Source organism: Zalophus californianus, chromosome 3 (assembly GCF_009762305.2).
Source record: "Zalophus californianus isolate mZalCal1 chromosome 3, mZalCal1.pri.v2, whole genome shotgun sequence".
Classification (NCBI taxonomy): Eukaryota; Metazoa; Chordata; class Mammalia; order Carnivora; family Otariidae; genus Zalophus; species Zalophus californianus.
In genome coordinates, this window is record NC_045597.1 from 126,811,717 (window position 1) to 126,832,999 (window position 21,283).

The 21,283-nt window shown below is 36.1% G+C and overlaps 1 protein-coding gene across 2 annotated transcripts in view; it reads right to left on the reverse strand.

The window, feature by feature from the left end:
- The window catches only part of KCNH7 (potassium voltage-gated channel subfamily H member 7), a 481,606-nt gene that overhangs the window by 114,734 nt on the left and 345,589 nt on the right, over positions 1-21,283 (reverse strand). For both annotated transcript variants that reach the window (XM_027591038.2, XM_027591037.2), the window contains one exon: positions 16,353-16,567. In XM_027591038.2, coding sequence (XP_027446839.1) covers positions 16,353-16,567 — 215 coding nt within the window. The remainder of the gene's footprint in view (positions 1-16,352; positions 16,568-21,283) is intronic.

Genomic DNA, 21,283 nt, shown 5'->3' on the forward strand with positions numbered 1-21,283 from the left:
TGGCTAGGTCTTTGGGGGCTTATTTTAAAGGTGTTATAATCTTATTCTTCAAGTCATAGTTAGAAGGTGAAAAAAGTCATTATGAAGGCACACGTACGCACAAATAACTATCATCTATCTATCTATCTATCTATCTATCTATCTATCTATCTATCATCTATCTACCAAGATAAACAAAAGAGCCTGAAAATAAATGGTTTAGTTTTATGAAAATAGACCAAGTGCCTTTAACTTAAGGTTAGGAGAGGTCAACACAGGCTGCGAAGGCTGACAAATTTACCTGGCAATGCTACGGAATTCAGAAATGGGTAGGACTTGATACACAGAGAAGAGGATGACAATATTGCAAGTCTAAGGATCACTGCTAGCAAACCTCCAGGTCTTGTCGCAAGTGGGAAAAGTGGAGACATAAGGAGACTGTTTAGCCCAGGACACGCAGTATGTGCTGGTGAGAAGCACGAATACAAGTGACAAAGATGGAGAAAGTATGCACAGTGTGAGTACTTTGAGGAGAAGAAATATTCAAATGTCTTCTGCAGTGTGTGTGTGTGTGTGTGTGTGTGTGTACTTTCCAGACAGATGAGGGGAGTCAATTCCAAAGGATATACTAAAGTGAGTTCATGTGGGTAATAGTGCAAAAAAGGAATTAACTCGTTAAAATTCCAAAGTTTTCTCTCTAAGACAGTGTTGGGAACAACTGTTTCAAACAATGCCAGTACTTTTAAATAGCTACACTGAACTCACTGGTTGAACAGGAATCAAGGTTGTGCAGTAGGTCACTCAGGTGAAGCATTAGCCAAAGCAAGAGAAGAGAATGTTATTGATGTCTGCTTCTTTCTGCAGCTACAGAAGCTTAGGGGATTGAAAATGTCCCAGAGGCAAGTTATCCTAACCTTTATAGGTTAATCAGGAATCTCTCCTTCCTCTACTGGGTAACTACATCAAAATGAAGGTTTCCCCACAAACTTCAAAATCTATTCTTAATGTTTTCTGGAGCACAAAGTGAACGTCAGGTGCCAACTGAATATAATTATATCCCAGCTATTAGCAGGTTAATTTTCACATGGTGTAACTGAAAATTCTTAGAACTGTTATGCACCAGTAGTTGTGTTTGGGGTTTGTTCTCAAGGGTTGAGGATGGGGAAGTACTTCTATCCCATTAATAAGGCATTAATTCTTCATAAGCTATGGAAATAAAAATAGGATGCAGAACAAATAACGAGGTATATTTCTCATTTTAATATGCTCTCAAATTCCATTCTCGAATTTCATAAATTTTAAAATCGCTAATTTGATATTCTCTATGGGTAGGAAACAGAGAGGCATGTGTTAAAACATGGACTGTATTTTTAAAAGTCTTACTTTAAAACCAATAATTAAAAAATTTTACATTATAACCTCTTCAAATACTGTGGATAAGAAGCCATACTGGTTAATTTAAGTTTTAGGTGATCCCTACCTTGCCCCTCCACGAGGCATGTATTTCTGTATATTGCTATCTAGCTTTTGATATAGATTTCAAGTTTACATATAGTGAAAGAGGGATTCTGCAATGTGGAATTACTGTTCTTGACCACATTTGGGAATCTTATTTTTCAAAGACAAAAACTAATTTCTTAATGAACAGAAGTTCACTATTTTCTTTGTTGCCTTTTTTATGTTCTTGTATGTTGTCTCTTCCTGACAGTATCAATTCTACATTTGAAACTGTTGGCACAAAAGTAGCATCAGATTTTTTTTTTTCTGAGAATATTCTCAGAACAAATGAGTAATAACAGTCTGAATTTTAGTGACTGTGTTAAAAAAAAAAGTTGCTTGCTTTTCCACAAAGTTAATTTTCTGTTTTATTCTTGAGGCAGGTAGTAGAATATTCATCTTCAAAAAAGTAGCCTGTTTGCTTACTTGGTTTTAACTAGTTATGAAGACTCATATTCGGTAGTGACTATTTGTGCTTCTTAAACTTCTTATCTTGTAAAAAAGGGGACTGGAGTTAGAAGGAGTTGGATCAGTTGATGGGATTCTGGGACTCTGCCAGATTAGGTGCAAAGGAGGAAATACAGGAATTAAAATGGTCCTGCTCTCAAACGGGCATGCCAAGTGGAAAAAAATCCCAGACTCCCAAGTCCAGAAATGAAGGTACTAGTCTTGAGTATGCAGTTAACAATTTGTGGGACTCTGGTTAATTCACTTAACTCAGAATTCTCGATAAAAATGAAGTCTTGATTAGAATCAATGAAAAAGTCAAAGTGATTTCGATAAAGGAAAGCACAAAATAAATAGCAGAACAAGAGCAAAGTTTAGTGTCTGACCCTTTCAAGTTCCTCAAAACATACACACATATATGAAACCTTAAGAGAAAGTCAATATATAAAGCCATTTAGAATGAAGTTGATCTTACCAACCTGGTCATACTGTGGCGCTCCAGAGCTCTCTCCCTTTGGGCCCATCCTGCTTATTGGCACCTAGTACTCTAAGGAGCACAAGTTTCAAAACTATTGGAACAATTATATTTTGTAAAGGAGATTTCCTCCAAAATAGCACTAGAGTATTTCTCTGTATTACATCCTTTTTTTCTTTATTGCTATAGCAATAACATGGTGAAGAAATCACAAAGACCACTACTGTCAGGATGTACCCCAATCTAGCCATTCGATGTGTGATAATCCTTTATTAGCGGTTTGATATGCCAGCCAAGATTGCAGCATGGAAACAGGAACAAAGGAAACCATGTCTCTGATGTTTTCCCCAAACTGAAAAAGAAGGGGGGAGGGTTTGAAGATTCAGGATGGAACAGAACTGTCTTGCTGAAGGCAAGATTCCTTCAATTTCCCTGGGCAACAATTTTTTTCCCCTCTGATTCTAAAGGACGAATTTGGTTTCAAAATGCAGATATATTTGAGAGAATCTGTGTAAGAAACATATTCAAAATCTTAAAGTGACTAATCAGAAGTCTAAGCTGAGGGGTTAATTTATCATATAAGTAATACGAAATAATTCTAATATGTAAAACTATGGTAATGATTTCTCTTTTTAATATCCAGAAAGTTAATGCCTTAGTTTTTACTCACTTTCGAGGAAAAGGTTGTACAGAGTGGACAGTAATACTTGTTCTTTGGGAAGTACCTTTTTTTCCCAGTTAAATTTATACTGAAATCTCATGCTTGCAGTTGTCCATTTACTAGAATTAAAGTACTTTGTCCACCAGGATTTATGCATTCATTTCTTTGGAAGGAAATATAGGAAAGGGAGAGAAAGAATCTGTCTTCACCTGAGACACAAAGGATCTGACGATGGCAAAAAAAAAGATGCGAGGGCATGCGAGGTAATTTAACAGTTAGTTTTGGAAGTAATGCAGGTGTCTACAGGTAGGAAAATTTAGGGGCTTGAAATCAGTGTTCTCCAATACCAAGCCATGAATAATGGATATAGCTATGGGCACAATTTACAAATGACAGCTTATCACCTGAAACAGGATGGTACAGCTCAATTGACAGCTGCCAGTCAACCAAGAAATAGTATTAGAATATTTTTCTCCATTACATTCTTCTTTTCTTTTGACTTCCTTCACTCAGTTTCACTTAGCACTGTCGCCATGACCTGAAAATGAAGACTGTGTTCCTAGGAATAGTATGGAGATTTGTCAGCTTGATTCTTCACTTCAAATGTAAGAAGGACCAACAGCACCAGGAACTAGCTGCTGACCATTTTTTAAATATTTTTTTTTGCTACATCTGGAAAGGAAAACTGAGAGACCAAAATGACATAGAGGAGCCAAGGAAGTTTAGAAAACAGCATGTGGGTGTGACCTGATTCACCTCCTATCACAGGACACCTCATCTCTGTCCCCACGATTTAAAGTGATATCCTTAGTACCACCAACCTCTGGATACTGGACAAGGGGCAGAAAAAGCACGTTCTCCATTCTCAACAATACGGCCACTACAATACAGCAGGTCAGCCTTAACTATGGTAGTCTCAGAAGAAAGAATGAGACACTTTTTAAGGCTCTTCTTCATGATCCTGCATTTCACATTTTTCCATTTCTACCCAGGTGATTCTAAAGAAGTAAGGCTTCAAAATACAGGTGTATTTGCAAATGTATTTAAAACAGAAAAAGGAATATAGTTGGTATTTTCTCCAGCGCCTCTAAGCTGAGTTCTATATTTGGGACATGGTTGGAAAAGAAACCTAAGTTGACTTCATTAAAACAAGGGAGAAAAATGTACTTGTTATATACCACCACCTTCCCACCACTATTCTTTCATGCCTCTCCCAGCCTTGTTTCTTTTAGGAGTTTTAAGATTTCTAACACATCCATGTTTGAGTTGAACTACAGTGCTCATAGTTATCCATGAAAAAGCCTCTTGTCTAGGCTGGTATTTCTTATAGAATTTCCCCTCAAATATGAATTCCTCAGAATATCAGTAAGTATTATATACAAACAGACAATTAAAAGTGGGTTCTGACAGGGTGCCTGGAGGGTTCAGCCAGTCAAGCATGCGACTCTTGATGTCAGGGGTTGTAAGTTTGAGTCCCATGTTGGGTGTAGAGATCACCTAAAAATAAAACAAACAAACAAACAAACAAAAAAACCCCAAAACCAAAACCAACGCAGGTTCTGTCATCAAAATATATGAAATACTGGGTCAAGTAAATATCCATCAAGTAAATACTCATCAGAAAAATACTGGGTAAAGCAAAGTTGTACAGATTTCTTTAATTTAGGACTTCTGAAAATTTCTAATGGGCTAATTTGCCAGGTTAATATGGGGTTGGGGATAGGTGGCAGTGGTATTTGAATAAGAAAACTTTTCTTCTGGGAAATACTTCTGAGACCAGTATTCTGAAGACACTTTGGAGGACTCCAGCATAGGCAAACAAATTTACATGGAGATTGTTTCTTAGAGGGTTTGCACAGTAAGTGAAAATGGCAGTAGGTTCTCCTGGAATGGGTAGTTTCCCTATGAAAGGAAGTCTGTTTCTCCAATATGAATTGCAAGTAAATAAGGGGGGGCAGATTGTGCTGGAGCCAAGGAAGGTGGACATTGCTGGCCGTGCTTACAGGCTGCTCAGGAAGGTCACATCCCACGGCAGTCTGGCTGTCACCTGTACCCATTGGTGTGGTTTGATGATTTGGGAAAGCCGAATTTTTGTTTTTCAGAAACATTGTGGGCTCTCGCACCACAGCTATTATCAGAAATTATGTAAACTCACAAATAAATTATATTTAAAAACAGAGGTAATATTTACATAAAATAAAATTAAAAAAACGGGTAATATTCAAAATGCATTACTTCCTGATTATTTTTTTCTGCTTCTTTTTTTAGTTTGTAGGAATTTTATTTTTATTGAGTACAGTTGACACACAATGTTCCATTAGTTTCAGGTTCCTGACTATTTTCTACATTTTACTATTATGTGCCCTCGAGCTTATTTACATTTATTTTATCTGTATAGTGGAAGTGCTATGTAAGGACTGGCTACTACTTGTGTTTCTCTTCCCAACTCATATAGATATCAAGTTGGTATTTTGAATTTGGGCTTGGTAGGGGTATTTATACCACAGAAATTGGCAAATGCTGCATATCAGGCTTTGTTGATTGTCTAGATTTAAGATGATGGAGAAAATGTTAATAACGCAGATTAAATTTAAAAAGGTCACGTCTGTTACATTGTGAATAGCACACAAAATGGAGGAAATATCCCCCCAGATGTTGAAAACTATTGTCAGATTCAGCGAAGAAGTTTGTCAAGTCATTGAGAAACGAGTGAAGTCTCAACATAACCTCAATGTTTCATTTTTGTCTTACTCAAAAATGTAAATAAAAATACCAACCAACATTCATATTGGAGATACCCCTGGAGTTGGGACACAACTCCATCTATGAAGTCATGAATACAAGAGTGGAATTTACAATAAGGAATATCGTATGTTTAAAAAAAAAGAATTAACATGTTATCTTATTCAGAAATCTACAGAAAGAGACAGATGTACAATAACAATGAAGAAATATAAAGCCTAACTCTGTACTTGGGTTCTCTTCTCAGTTTCTTTAGTGGCATAATGAAAGGATTGGGCTACATCCATATTTTCCAAATTTGCCTGATCTTAAAAATGTTGGAATAGAGGTTGCAAATGGAATGGAGATTGTTAAAAATTCAGAATCCTCAGACTCCACTGAAATTTACTGAATTTCCAGACAGTGTGCCCTGGGGGAGGAGGGGAGAAAGAGAGAGAGAGAGAGAGAGAGAAATGTTCTAGATGACTCCATTGATCAGGGAGCTTTGAAAAAAAAACCTAGGGAAAATGTTATCTAAGGTTCCTTTGAATATTAAAATTCTATGAAGATTAACTGTTTTTTAATGAACTCTTTTAAAGCAATTGAGTTTTAGAGGGTTTATTATCTAACTACATAGTTTCCATTATAAATGTGATTTCCACAATACAGAGAAATAGAGCTAGAGGGGAAAATATATTACCCACAATTTCATCACCCAGAAAACCAATGAGACTTTATTTTATTTTATTTTTTATTTTATTCTTACTGTCTTATTTGGGATTTCCTTTTAAATAAGATTCTATGGCTGAATTCATTTCCTGAGTCTAGGGACAGTTCACAGCTACCTAACATTACAAAACCTTGGGCTGGCTGGGTATGTGAAAATGCCATGTCTGCTCTGGAATTTCCATAGCTGATAAAAATCCTTTGCCTGATTCTCATCCTGTGAAACATAAAAAATTTACTCTTTCTGCCTACTCTCATTAGGCAGCCCACCTTGAAATGTGTTTGTCCCAACCCCTAGGCCTTGAGGGCAAATGCGCAAAGAAACTCTCCCTCCAAAACTTCCTTTCTGTCTCTGGATCTGAGTTTAGCCCAAGGCTCACACTAACTGAGGGGAATAAAAACGAAACATTTTGGCAACAGATATCCACAATCTTCCTGTGTCTCTGTTGCCATAGCAACCAGGCTATCACTATGTATGCTGAGCCAAATTATTTTTACCTGTTTTTTCTGACCACTGGTATTTTACTTCTTTTCTTCAAGCATCTATTTTCAACCTGATTTCTTTGGCTGACAAAACTTTTAAAGGAGGCAATATTTTCTCCTTCCTTCATTTAAAAATATGTGATGAATGTACAAAACCGAACAGGTTTTTTTTTTTTTTTTTTTTTTTTTTTTAAGCAATTATACGTAAATGCTTGCCCTACAAGCTATGGCTCTTAGTTGCTACTAGGGTTTCATAAGGATGCTATTCTTTCATCATCTAGAGTACAGAGAAGTATGACTTTTGAGCTAATTAAGGTGTTTTAAACTGAAATAAAACTGTACTTTAATTTAGAATACGTCAGCAAATATTAATCAATTTTGATATGCATATAGTATTTAGTGAAAATAGACAAAAATTAACTTGTTTCTTTTTAAAAAATCACATATTTCCTTTTTCAAAATAATGAATATTTTTATTTTAGATTCAATAGCAAACAACATGCTTGTAGTAGTCAACTGCTACTTAAATGTCTTTTTATCTTTTCCTCACGGTAACTTACAATCTTAGAATATATTTATTTGCCCAGAGAAAACTAGATAACATAATCCAGGATCTCAGATCACAGCTTTGTAGTCAATAAAAGGCCCTTGACTTACACATTTTTGCATTACTATTGTACATAAAGCTTTGACTTACAGTTGGTAAGCACTCACAAATATTGGCTCCATAATTATCTTGATGAATGTGCTTTATTCCTACATCCACATATATTTTTCATTTCAATTTGCACGTATAGACATAGATCAAACCCAACATATGGGGAAAACACTAGATGGGGATTTCTGTTTTGCTGTGCCGGGTTTGATGGTATTCTATAAATAATAATAAGACAATGAATGCAAAACTAACATCATATTTAATTGGAAGTGTTCAGAGGCAATTTTGGACTCCTGAATTACATTTCAAATTTAATTTGGAATTTTGTGATTATTACTACTTCTGGCAGTTCAAGATGCTCCATACAGTTTTATTGAGGTTTGCATGATTTTATATTAGTTTAAGCAAGAAATGAAGTTTAGGAAAACATTTAAAACATACTGTAGAAGTATTGTGAATTTTGTTTTTTGTAATTTCATGAGTGAAGCATCAGTGAGGCTTTATAAAAATAACCAATGAATATAGACTTTTAAGTTAAATGTAATTTTTAATTCATGACTGTGATATTATGGTTTATAATAAACATATATTTGGTCTTCATGTTCCCGACACAGAGCTCTTAAACCCTTGATTGTTCTAAGTGAAGAGAGTGACAAACGTCTTTGTTGTTAATGGGGTAACTCTGGAAAGCCCCTAAGTCACCTCAGGTCACCTGTGGTTGGGGGCTGATCATCAGTGGAACGAACCACGTGACTAGATTGTTGGAACTTTCAGTCCCAGCCCCTACCTCTGATGGGGAAAGGGGTTGAAGGTTGAATCTATAGCCAGTAGCCAGTGAGTTAATCAATTATACCTATGTAATGGAGCTCCATAAAACCCAAAAGGATGGGGCCAGGAGAGGGCCTGAACGCTCTCCACCCCCTTCTCCATACCTTGCCCTATGCAATTCTTCCATCTGGCTGTTCCTGAGTTATATCCTTCTAAAATAAACTGGTAAACATAAGTAAATGTTTCTCTAAGTTCTGTAACTGCTCTAACAAATTAGTCAAGTCCAAGGAACAGGTCATGGGAACCTCCAGTCTGTAGCCAGCCAGTCAGTCAGAGGCACAGGGGACTTGTGGTTGGTGTGCAAAGTGAGGGGGGAGTTTTGTGGGACTGAGCTCTTAACTTGTGAAATCTGGTGCTATCTCCCAGGTAGGTAGTGTCTGAATTGAATTGAATTGAAGGACATCCAGCTGGTGTCAGAATCTGAACTGGAGTTAGAATTACAATGGCGTTATTAATGAAACTGTTGCTATATATAAAACTACTTTTAATTTGTAGTTGGGTCAGAAAGATATTTTTTAACATTGTCATTGAAGAAAGTTTAGGATTAAATTGATCCAATATGAGAGAAACCACAGAAAGTGTTAAGAAATTTTGTACTATTAAGCCTGAAATGATAAATTATTATTTTTGGTTTTTATTGAGGCTGATTGATATACAAAAATTGTACACATTTATAATTTTAAACATTAGCTAATAAAATCAATACTCTCTCTCCATTATAAGTCAATCTCCATTTCTAAACAAGTCCTGAATTATAAGCATTGTTTTGGGTTTCTGTCAAAAGTAAATATTAAGTTTAGAGCCATTGAAAAATATGACGAGATAACGAGCATATTTGTAATGGACAAAATTCAGTGGAAAATAAAAAGCCATAATCTTTGAGCTCTTCTTTATGTCAGTATATCAGTGTGATTTTGCTTTTCCTGCAGCTGAGTGGCATGCCACCAACAAAAACCAAAATGTTTTATCCTAATCTAAAATTAGCATAAGAAAAACAGGATATAAACTTACACAAAAGATAATGCTGAAATGAAGCTCCCCTGTTAAAGATTGTTTTCTTCTGCCTTTTGAGGAGTTTGAGGAGTTCTGGAGAAAATCTACCATATCTTCTTTCCTATTTTTGTGGACTCACTTTTCTGGTAAATTGCTACTAAACTTTCAGACTAAGATTTTGACTAAACATCCCAATGTTACAGGTATGTCTAAATGCCATCCTAACTTCTGACTAGACCTAGTGGGCATAGAGGGAAACAGTACAGACTCATAGAGAGGGTATACTTTAGAGATAAAGAACTTCAAGTTTGAGGTCATATGGTCTGAGTTTGAAGGCTACTTCCACCACTTCCTTATGTGACCTGGGCAAGTTATTTCCTCTCTCTAAGCTTGATTCCTCCTCTATGAGATGGAAATGTTAATAATAGTACCAACACACAGGAAGGACTGTTATGTGGATTCAAACTGATAATCCATTAAACCACTTAGCATAGAGCCTGGCACATAGTGAATGCTCAATCAATGTCAGCTCTTATTAAATCTATCATAAGTCTATTTTCATGTCAATAATACACTTAAATGAATCCTAAATAATGGGAATCTATTCTGGCTTTAGAGTTCTATGCGGATCTCAGGATTATATGGCCTTTTAAACATTCAGAGTTTTCTTTCTTGTGACCTAAGTCTCTGATTTCTCCTAAAACTTGTTTTCTTAATAGTGAAGCTATGGAAAAATTATACTGTGGACTAGCAGTAGTAATTCTTTTCCCCATCATCTTTTCACCAAATTAAAGTTTCCTGGTTCATTTAGGACTCTTCATATGTGTTCTTTTCTGATGATCACAATACAGATTTCTAGTAAACTCATCAGACATTCATTCTTCTTAAGTACTCATGCAATAAGTTGTAGAATTATTTGATCGTAATCCGACCAGTACTGAGTCTAAAAGAAATGTGAGCTTTTAGTTTCACAATCTTGTAGCATTTATTACATTAGTACTTATAAATGCTATTATCATACATTGTTATATAGTGTTTCTCCAACTAGTTTATTACCCCTTGAGTATTGGTACTAGTTTTTATACCTTTGTGTTTCTAGTGCCTATCCAGCACATAATGCATAATGCATAGTAGGGTGTGTGTGTGTGTGTGTGTGTGTGTGTGTGTGTGTGTGTGTGTGTGTGTGTTTGAGAGAGAGAGAGAGAGAGACTGATGTTTAGCCTGAATTCTTATCTTCATCTTTGCAATGGGCCACTTATTTTGTTTTCCTTCTTTAGAGGCTCCCCTCCCCCACTGCATTTTTCTGATAGGGTCATTGGCCAAGGGGCTATGCTTCTTAGACCACAAGGATGAGCACAGGGCTATGTTAGAAAGTAGAATCCTCAGGAAGGTAATGGACACCAGAGGAGAGAAAGCCTTTCTCATTGGATTACCAACTGTTAACATTATGTGAGTTGAGACTGAGATCCTTGCTTCTGTAAGATGTGGAGTAAAGTTAATATAGAAGAAAGCATGGCTGAGATGGCAAGAATGTCATCACCTGTTCAAACAATGAACACAGCAGCCAAGGCCCACAGCAGATCTGTCCTTGCACTTTTTGGTTATGTGACCCAATAAGTCCCCCCCCTTTCATATTTTGCTTAAATGGCTCCAGTTGGGCTTCTGTTACATTCTGTTATGGCATTGACTGATTGATACAGTCTCATGTGACTGGACAATAAATATTTGGAACCCATGGTGCCTTCTTAAATCTCCCTGGTACTCTTATGCATATGCAGGGAGAGTGATCTAATACCAAATTTGTAAAAGCTGAACATGACAACAAATAATACATTTTATCCTAAAAATTAATATAACATTTGAACTAGTAGAATTGGCCTCAGGAATAATGAAATCAGACAAGAGTGCAAAAGTTCAGTTTACTTTTATTTAGAAGGGGGTAGATATAGCCAAGCATTTGATTCTCAAATGAGAACCACAAATGCATGGTAAAAGCAGATCTTTATTCTCCACCCACCCAACTTTTCTTCCAATTCATTGTTCTCTCTTCACCACTCCACTGGAATTTGGTAGGAATTAGCCAATGAAGGCCCTGCCTTCCAAGGAGGGACCCTACCACACATCAGCCTGTACCAGCTAGATTGTAGTTTAAAAAAAATCCACACCTTCTGAGAGTTATTTTCTATTTTCTCCAATTAATAGAGAAGGTCATATGGAATATGACATAAACGGCTGATGCATTCCAGAAGTCTGGCCTATAAGACCAGCCAATGAAAAGAGTCTCTGGACCTGAAACAACAGCCAGAATCAGAATCTTGCCTATGGGGAGAATTTGGAAGCATCTACTTTGGGGATTTCTGACCAACAGACTTACTCTTGCTTAATTCTCTTCAATGTCTTCAGTGGTCCGTTTCCAAACCTTTTAAGATTCTTCTTATGCATTGTGTATTATGGTAGGCTCTAGTGATACAAACACCTTACGTTTCATTCCTTCTCTGGTACTCACAGTTCTCCAAATGTGCCCCATTCCAGATTCTAATTCCTAACCTTGAAACTTCTCAAGCTTCAAAACTTTTCAAAGAGTTTGTATTCCCCAACCACCATCCCAAACTCCCAATATAGGTAAGGTTTCTTCTTCCAGTAGCCCCTGTACTCTGTCTACCTGTAGTATAATCCTTCACACTGCATCCTAATGCCTATGGACTGTGCTTGTCTGTCTCTCTCACTTCTCAAAAGCACAGTATTTGCCTTTTCATATGAATTCCCAGAACTTATCACTGTACATACTAGCTCTTTATAAATGCTTGTTGAGTGAATAAACAAATACATGAATGCATGAACGAACGAACGAATGAATGACTAACAACATGACCCCTACTTTACAGAAGCACACTCTAGCTGGGAAAGAAATAACAATTTGGCTAATTAGCAATTAACCAATGTATAATAGAGATAAGATCCAAATACTGATAGAGCATAACATGAACAGAAATTAATTGTTCCTTTCATTTTATGCCTTTTTTCTTGATGTCTGCTCTATTGTGCTCAGAGGAGTGTTTAAAATTCACTGTTGAATGATCTATGAACAAAACCCTGATTTCTTTTGAAGAATAGGTTACCATACAAATCTATTAGGGAAATAAAACAAGAACATTAGATAAAGAAAATACTGCTGGCTGCCTACAGAAATGCAGTAAGAATATCTCAACAAGGAGAATTTCCATACAAGCCTAACAAAGGGAATAGCAAAATCTTTGGGTTACTACCAAGTTTTTTTAGTGATTAGAGGACACTGATGTTATATGTTGTGAATACTGAAATTCCAGACATAGTTATGATGAGGAAACTTCACAAACATTAAGTGAGGTTAGTCCTGCTTTCACGTGTTTAAACAAAATTTCCAGAGGCAATGTCTGCAAGAGGAATTTCTCAATATTCAATCTCTAACTTGTTTGGTTTTACATGTAGGCAGTTTGCAGGTTTGTTACTAAGAGCTACAGATGGCACTAACAAGAAGATGAAGCATTCCTACCACTTCTTCTTTCCAGTTTTTGGTCCCAGCTTTTTTTCAGTCCCTCATCATTTTTGGCCAGAACCATAGCCACTTAAGTGTTCTGTCACCAGGATGTCCTTCTTATCACTGGATTTTTCACATTGTTAAAAAAAAGACTGATCTTTTATAAGACAGGATCCAATTCAAATCTTCCAACATCTTTAGGGTGCATTGTTTTTCAATTAGGGTCCTTTGGAGTCTGTGGGAGGGGCACTATACTATTAGGGTAAAGTATGAAAAGCTGTAGGAAAGCGATGGGGTTTTCTTGAGGGCTTGGGATTACCTCAGTGGTAAGTAATTTAAAACATTTTTTAAAAATGTTAAAACAAATACTGTGATATTATGGAAGTAAATATAAAAGAGGGCTTTTTATTTTATTTATTGAGAGAGAATGAGAGAGAGAGAGAGAACATGAGTGGGGGCAGGGGCAGAGGAAAAAGTAGACTCCCTGATGAGCAGGAAGCCTGACATGGGGTTCAGTCCCAGGACCTTGGGATCAATGACCTGAGCTGAAGGCAGACGCTTAACTGAACTAGCCACCCAGGTGCCCTTAAAAGAGGAATTTAAAAAGAAAGCATGAGACCTTAAAAGAATGCCAAGTGTTTGAGGGTAGCTGTCACATTTTACTTAGACTCCCAAGGCACTTTTGTGAAAAGGTAGTGAAGAACCATCTAGAGGGGAAAGTTGCACCTTTCACAAGTCCCTTCCCAGCCTAGCTTCTCCCTGGGCCAGGAAAATACCTGTTCTCAGAAGACATATGGACTTTTGTGCCTCCACAACTTTCTTCTTGCTGTTTTCTCTGCCTGGGATTCTCACGCCTTCCTTTTTCACCAACTTCCCCTCCCTCCCTCCTTTCCTTCCTTCCTTCCTTCCTTCCTTCCTTCCTTCCTTCCTTCCTTCCTTCCTTCCTTCCTTCTTCCCTTCCACCTTTCCACCCTTCCTTTCTCCCTTCTTTTAGTAAACATTTCATGAACTCCACTCTGCCAGGTGTTCTACTAGGTTCTGGTGATGTAGGGATAAAATGCAGAGATGGTGAGGAGGGCAGAGAGAAGTTATACAAAAACATTACTAAACAGAAAAATGACTAACGTTGCATGTTAAATATTTAGCACTGTGATGAACATTTCCATACATCACTCTACTTAATTTTTACATCAACACTGAGAAAAAAGTTTTGTCACTAAAACTTGCCTGGATGTCACACAATAAACGACACTCATCTCCATGGCATACCATCAATGACCTAGCCAAAGTTAAATCACAAGTGCATGTGACTCTAACTTGTGCTCTTAAACATCATTTACTACTCAATGTGATACGTAACCTTCTGGATCTAGACGAAATGCCCCATCATATCTCTCTTTCTTCTCTGAAAATTCTCCTTTTAAAGCATAATCACTTTCTTTCCCCCTAAGTATGTTCCTGTATTCATTATTAGCATAATTTCATTATGGCTATTTGCAATCTTCCTCTCTCACCAGGCTTAGAAAGTAGAAAGTCCCCAGAGCAGGCGCCACCTCTGGTCCACGTGTGTGTCACCCTATCCCAGCGCGGTGGAGCTGCTAAAGGTGGCAGGATAGGGTCGACCCTGTGGTAAACCAAGCGCAGGAAAGCTTTGCAGAGATGACATTTGGCTGCCCACAGACTTTAAGGTGTGCCTTGTTTGGCTTAAAAAAGCATTTTGAATTAGTTTGCCAACATTTGGAAAGTAAGTGCTTATCTTAAATCCTGGATTTCCAGTTTCTTTTTTAGATTGGAAGATTTGGAAAGCTTCATCAAAGATTCTTACATGACCACAACTGGCTCGAGCTGAATGGTGACCGTCTGCTGTCGAGGGGCCCTGCACCCTACACTTCACTATATTCTCCACTACTGTTGTGCTGTCCTGGCGACTTCGCTCACTTAGGCTACTGACAGGGTCCTGACCCCAATATTTGCAATCAGTCCTCTGTGCAATTTCTGAAATCTCTTAATTTCTGTGTTATGGGATTATTATAAATAATCCTTATAAATTATAATATTAATATAATATAATTATTATAAATTATTTTTCATTTCTAGTTTACTAAGTTAAGAAAAGTGAAATGCTAAGGGTAGAAAACCTCACTACTACATAAATATTAAAATATAGACTAGAGATGCTCTCAAGTATGGCATGGTAGAAAGCCTCATTACTGCATACACATAAAACTGGGTGATAGACATTGGGGAGGGTATGTGTGGTAATGAGCACTGGGTGTTATATAAGATGGATGAACCACTGATCTGTAACTCTGAAACCAATAGTACATTATATGTTAATTAATTGAATTTAAATTAAAAAATAAAACATAAATATATATATATATATAGTAGGGCTATATATATATATATATATATATATAGGGCTCAGGTCTATTTATAAGTGACTCACAGTCTTCACATAGTTATTTCAGCTCACACATAATGGGTTATTTACAGACCAACTCTAGTACTGCTGGTAGTGATTATAATTACAGAAAAAACTTTATCAATTCAAAATCTTCAAGGCTTGGGACAGAGATTGGGGCCAAGTTTACCTTTATATTGTGACAGTTCTTGAAAAGATTTGTTAAGCAAATATACCAAGTAAAGTGTTTGTAAAAGAACTGTTTACTTGACACAAATTTTAAAGTCATAAATTCCCAACAATGTAAGTGCATTGTAAGCAAAAGCTAGATATTGCTTAGGTTGGTATTTTGATATAATAAGTACAAATTATTTTTATCTATTCTTTAAAGTAGGGCTCCTGCTAGACAGTACATTTTTACCCTAGTTCACATTGCAATATTTATTTGAAAACAATAAAATATTGCTCCTGTGAAATGTATTATTTACTCTGACTTTTAATCATTTCAGCTCTTTTCCTCAAGCCAACTGACTTATATCTGAGTCTACTTAGTAGAGTAAGTGCAAAAAAGGAGGCCATAGTTTAGAGTAAATCCCAATTAGTCACCTAAAGTTTCAATAGTCACATCCATTATATTAAGAAACCATGCTTTAATAATGCAGTCATTGGCAGCAAAACAATAAATGTCCAAACATGATGAATAGCAGGTTAACCACCTCTGCAACAAAGAGAACAACAATACCAAGTTAGCCCATTTTCGCTTAGTCTTGTAACAGATAAAATCACAGTCTATAGCTTTATTTATCTGTTGCATTAGAGGGTTACCCAACATCTCAAGATAAATTGGAGTGCAAATAAATAACTTACCTCTTTTGATAGTCATTTATAGGAAAAATCATGTGTTTTATAGTGCAGAGAAGAACCTTAGAAATAGTCAAAATTGAGAGTAAGATCATATCCTACCTGGGTGACTTTCTCTGTCACATTGTGTGTTCGATCTTTAACCTTGGGTGCAATAATGGTTTTATCTGAAGAAGGAGGGGATGCATTCTTTTTTTCAGTTTTGACATCCGAAAAATTCAGGGTGAGCTGTGGAATCTTGTTAATGGTGCTGTATTTATTGAGATTAGAATCTGACGTGGATCCCAGGAGGCTTGACTTGATATGATTAAAGGGCCCTAAAAAAATTGGAAAATATTTGTAAAAGCAGTGTCAGGAGAAATAGAAGAAAGAGATGGTCCTGAATGACCCGCTAATGATCCACAGCCAGTGTGACCCTGCTTTGGGAAGGACTAAATGCAGCCAGCTGATACCTGAACACAAGGTTTAGGGTCAGTGTCTGCCAAATGGAACGACACGTGAGTATCCGAGGGTAAGATGGGATCCAAGGTGTGTACCCAGAAAGCAGATGGCATCTTTAGCTGTTACTTAACTTCTTTCATTAGGGGCTGGAATAAAAGAAAAAAAAAAAAAACTCGACTCCTTATTATTGGCCTATTATTGGCCAAATTGGTTTCTCAAGAATGTGTTTTCACAATCCAGGGTTTATTCAAGGAAGGACTTGCCTATGGTTAAAATCCTGTTGGCCATGAAATTTCTGAACGGGCCATCTACCCAGCTCCAATATGGATTACTCTCCTCTCTGGGCCACGACAAGTGACAAGCCAGCTGAGTTTTTTATATGCTTCTATTACCTGTATGAGATGTTTTATCGAGCTTCTAGAAGAGTCAAGCCCAGATGGAGGAATTTCAGGTAAAATCAAGAAAGGCCAATGTCTTTGTGTGTATGTGTGTGTATTCTACTGAAAACTCTAGAATCCTATGTGAAGTTTTAAAAATCTTTCCTTTTTTCCCCTTTCTTTTAAATTTAAGACATTTTTGGGGGGTGGGGGGGAGGGAACCTCTATAAAAACCATTCCAGAAGAATGTTTTGACAAACATAATTTACAATTGAAATGACATAGTTAGGTAATGGGCTGGAGTTGGTAGTATCTGGTTACTTTTTTTTTTTTTTAATCATGCTACACCTTGGATCCCCAGAAATTTTTCATCTTATAGCTGGAAGTTAATACTGTTTGTCCAAACCTGGTCACTTCTCACATTTCATTTCTTCCCTATGAAGACAATTGGTCAAGATTTTAGGACTCCTGCCCCCCTTGTCCAGGACGAATACACTGACCAGCTACATCTTGAGATGAACTTACTGTCTGTTGCTTATGGAAAGTCAGGAAATTCTCCGAAGAGTTTCTTGTATAATGGGTTTTGCAACTTTTACCATTATATAGCTCTTAAAAATTGGCATCAGGAAGAATTATATAGAAATCCTGAGCCCACGAGTGTTACCCAGCTGTTATCTTGCTGCCTCAGAGAGTGCTTAAAACATGGAAACTGCATGACTGAACTTGCTAGTCAGCAAATTTTGCCTTATGCTATTTTTTGTTGTTGTTGTTCAGAATAAAACGAATATATTTTAGGGACCAAAAAGCACTTTATGCACCAAACAAGGTCTAAACACCTGAAAATTAGATTTATAGGTTGTGTATTTTGAACCACAATAATAAATCAACTCACTCAAACAGAACTCTAATAAAAAATATCCATCACTTAGTTCATAGTTAACTTGGAGAAAATTCATACTATATTCATTTATAAAAGTTCATGTTAGGTTATTATAAAAGTTTGAAATGATTTTAAGAGAATTTTCACCTATGTGGCAGATACTGTGTTCCCTGAGGCACATTTCTATTCATCCCCTGAGTTTATCCATGATCTTGATCAAGTCCATCTAGGTGAAAAATGTCATTGAGCTCTTTGGGCATTTATTGTCCAATATGCTCTCATTTGCATATAGATTCATATTCTCTTTTCTATTTATATGACAAAGAGAGAAATATGAGCCAAAAGTGGCACCATATTAATCTAGAGTCCAGACAGGTCTGACAGAAACTCCATCCTCTAGGTCTCTTTATAAGTCTCCACCACAAACCACTGATTTATTATTGTAACATATCCTACATAGTGTTTCCTTTTTTTGTATCATTCTATGGCTATATTCCAGGCCTATATCTTAAAATTTATAATTTGTAAAACATTCTAGGACTTCAAACTTCTTAGATAATGGCTTTTCCTCAATTCTAATGTCATATTTTCACTCATTAGGTATTTTTATTACACACAGGGATACTGAGAAGAGATTAGAGAAAGCTGAGCTCAGATACATAGTTGTGTTTAAAACCCTTATGCCCATCTTTGAATTCTCTTTATCATCCTTCTATGTGGTGGATTTCTGTAGCGGATTGTCTACAGAGTTATTTAAAAAATCGGGCAAAAACATGGATGATCTATGACGTTAAGGGAGACAAACACTGTTAAATATACTTTGATTGTCCTTGTGGTTGGTTCCAATAAACTCCCCTGAATTGGCTAAACCAATGAACAAGAGGTCTCAACTATGACAGTACTTCATCCTAGGGACATTTGTGGGGACATTTTTGTTTCTCATAATGATGGGAGGTGGCTATTCTTTCACCTTGAAAAAACTGGCCCATATCTCTCAGTGGGCATTCATGTAGGTGAAAGAAAGCCTGTTTATAATGATCTGAGCCTTGAACCTGTGTCACATATAAAGAGCACAATTTACTTTTAACACGATTTTAATATACATTGAGCTTTCCAGAGCTACAACTACCATGAAGGGGAAAGAGTTTTACATTGTTTTGTTTGGAACTTTACCAAAAGTTGTTCACCATTTTGGAAAATCGTTATCACTTGGAGCTATGCTACTTGTGACATTTGAATTACCAAAATGAAATTTCAGACTTCAGGTTGTAAGGTTATAGTTTGTGTTTGCATGTTATGAATAAATATGTAAGCAAAGAGATTTGAGTCTTTTTTTTTTCCAGTGTTGGAACCAAAGATTAAATTTTCAGAGAATTATAAGAATCACAGTGAAAATAATTAATAAAATTTCTTTTAAAAATATTTCATATTATTGTTCTCTATATATGTAAAATGATGCATGATGCAATTAAAGGAAACTATGTATAAGAGCTAAACACTTGAAATTATTTGTCTTGACATTGCCTGTTGGTTTCTAATCTCACTTTAGTAACTCCCTAGAGATCTGCCACGACTTCACCTAAATGTCTTGATTGCCATTTCTTGCTCCAATACATCTTCTAGTCCCATTGTTTAGGAAGACATATGGTCTGTAAGGGCTTTTTGAAATATTGGAAGAAGAATATATGTTCTGACATTTGGTGGGATTTCTTTCTTCAGTGCAAGTCATTATCACATGTTATCACATAGGGAATCATGTTGACATTACACTGAGCTGGTAAGGCCTGGCTCATTTGTGTGAATATTATACTTCCTCATTTTCTCCCCAGTTTATCTTGGTGTAGTTTTCATAATTCAATTTGGTTATTTCTTATTTTTAAAATTCATATATAAATAATTCTGATCTGTTATTATTTATTCCAATAGTGGTTTTTATTTTGTTATCTACCCATACTCCCGCTCTTATCTGGACAATTTAATGCTCTTAAAACCATTTTTTTTTAAATGTCTGATCACTGCATTGTATCTTCTAGTGTAGTTATATCTGAACATCAACATATTGAGAAAAATACCATTTTATTATAAACAGCTTTTCTTGTATTCCTCCTTTACATTATGGTTAAAGAATCATATTGATCTTTTAGAAATAGGTTAAATTATCTTTAAATGTTGTTACAGGATAGTAAAATGAGTATAACAAAATACTGTAGAAACAAGGGGACATTGTAATGTCATTGAGTCCATATTTTAGCTTCTCATATTTACTTGTGGATAAACTTTCTGAACTGTTACTCTCTTCTGTGTTATTTTTTTTTTAAGTTCTTAATATTAGAGATTTAATCTAGGCTTTCTTTTAAATCTATACATTTAAAGAATTCAGCAAAACCTTAAAATAATCCATGCATGCTACTTAGATAAGACATTTACAATCTATTTCATCCTGCATAACCAAGATAATTATGCTTTTTTCCACTGATTTTGAAGTAGATGTTTATATGCAGGAGTCTGAGACTGCAAGATGATCAGCATTAGCTTAGGTTCCTCTAAAACCTATCTAAATTCTAGTGAAATATTTTCCAACACTTCAATTAAGATAGGTATCCACAATATTCTCATTTTACTAATTGTAAACCTAAGCAGACAGACTATGAGGCCAAAGGGGAATAAGCATCAAGGACTAGAAATCAGAATACAGGGTTTCCTACCTCCTAGGTCTATATTCAGAGAGGCCTTGGTTGAGGATTTAAAGGTGAAAGGCAGCCTCCCTGAGAGTGATCATGAACTGATGGGATTTAGGACTCTAATGAAAGAAAGGAGAATAACCTGAAAAACAAAGTAAATGAATTTAAATAAAATAAATGGGCAGAAATAAAGGGAAATAGTAGATTCAATAGAAGGGAATGTAAAACTCAAAAGTACATAGGGGGACTTGATGTTCTTTAGAGAAACATTTGCGAAATGGATGACCAGTTTAAACATTCCAGTGTATGAGAAGGAGATGAAAAACAGGTGACCAAGTAGAGTAACCAACAGCTAGATAAAGCTCTAATATATTACAAGTGTCTGATTAAATATAAAGTAGGCCAGTTCCAGCTACAAAGAAATATCCTGAATTTAGAGATCAAGCCAGAGGTTAAAGCAACACCTGGGAAGGATTTTAGATTAAAGATATTTAAAATTTTTATGATGAGGCTATTTGAATTTATCATGAGTTACAAGAAGCTGAACGAGAATATATTTTCTTTTAGATGGTGCTGGAAAACTAACCATGGACATCTGATAATTAAAAAAAAAATAATGCTATTTTCTTTTTTAAAGATCACTGCTCTTGAGGA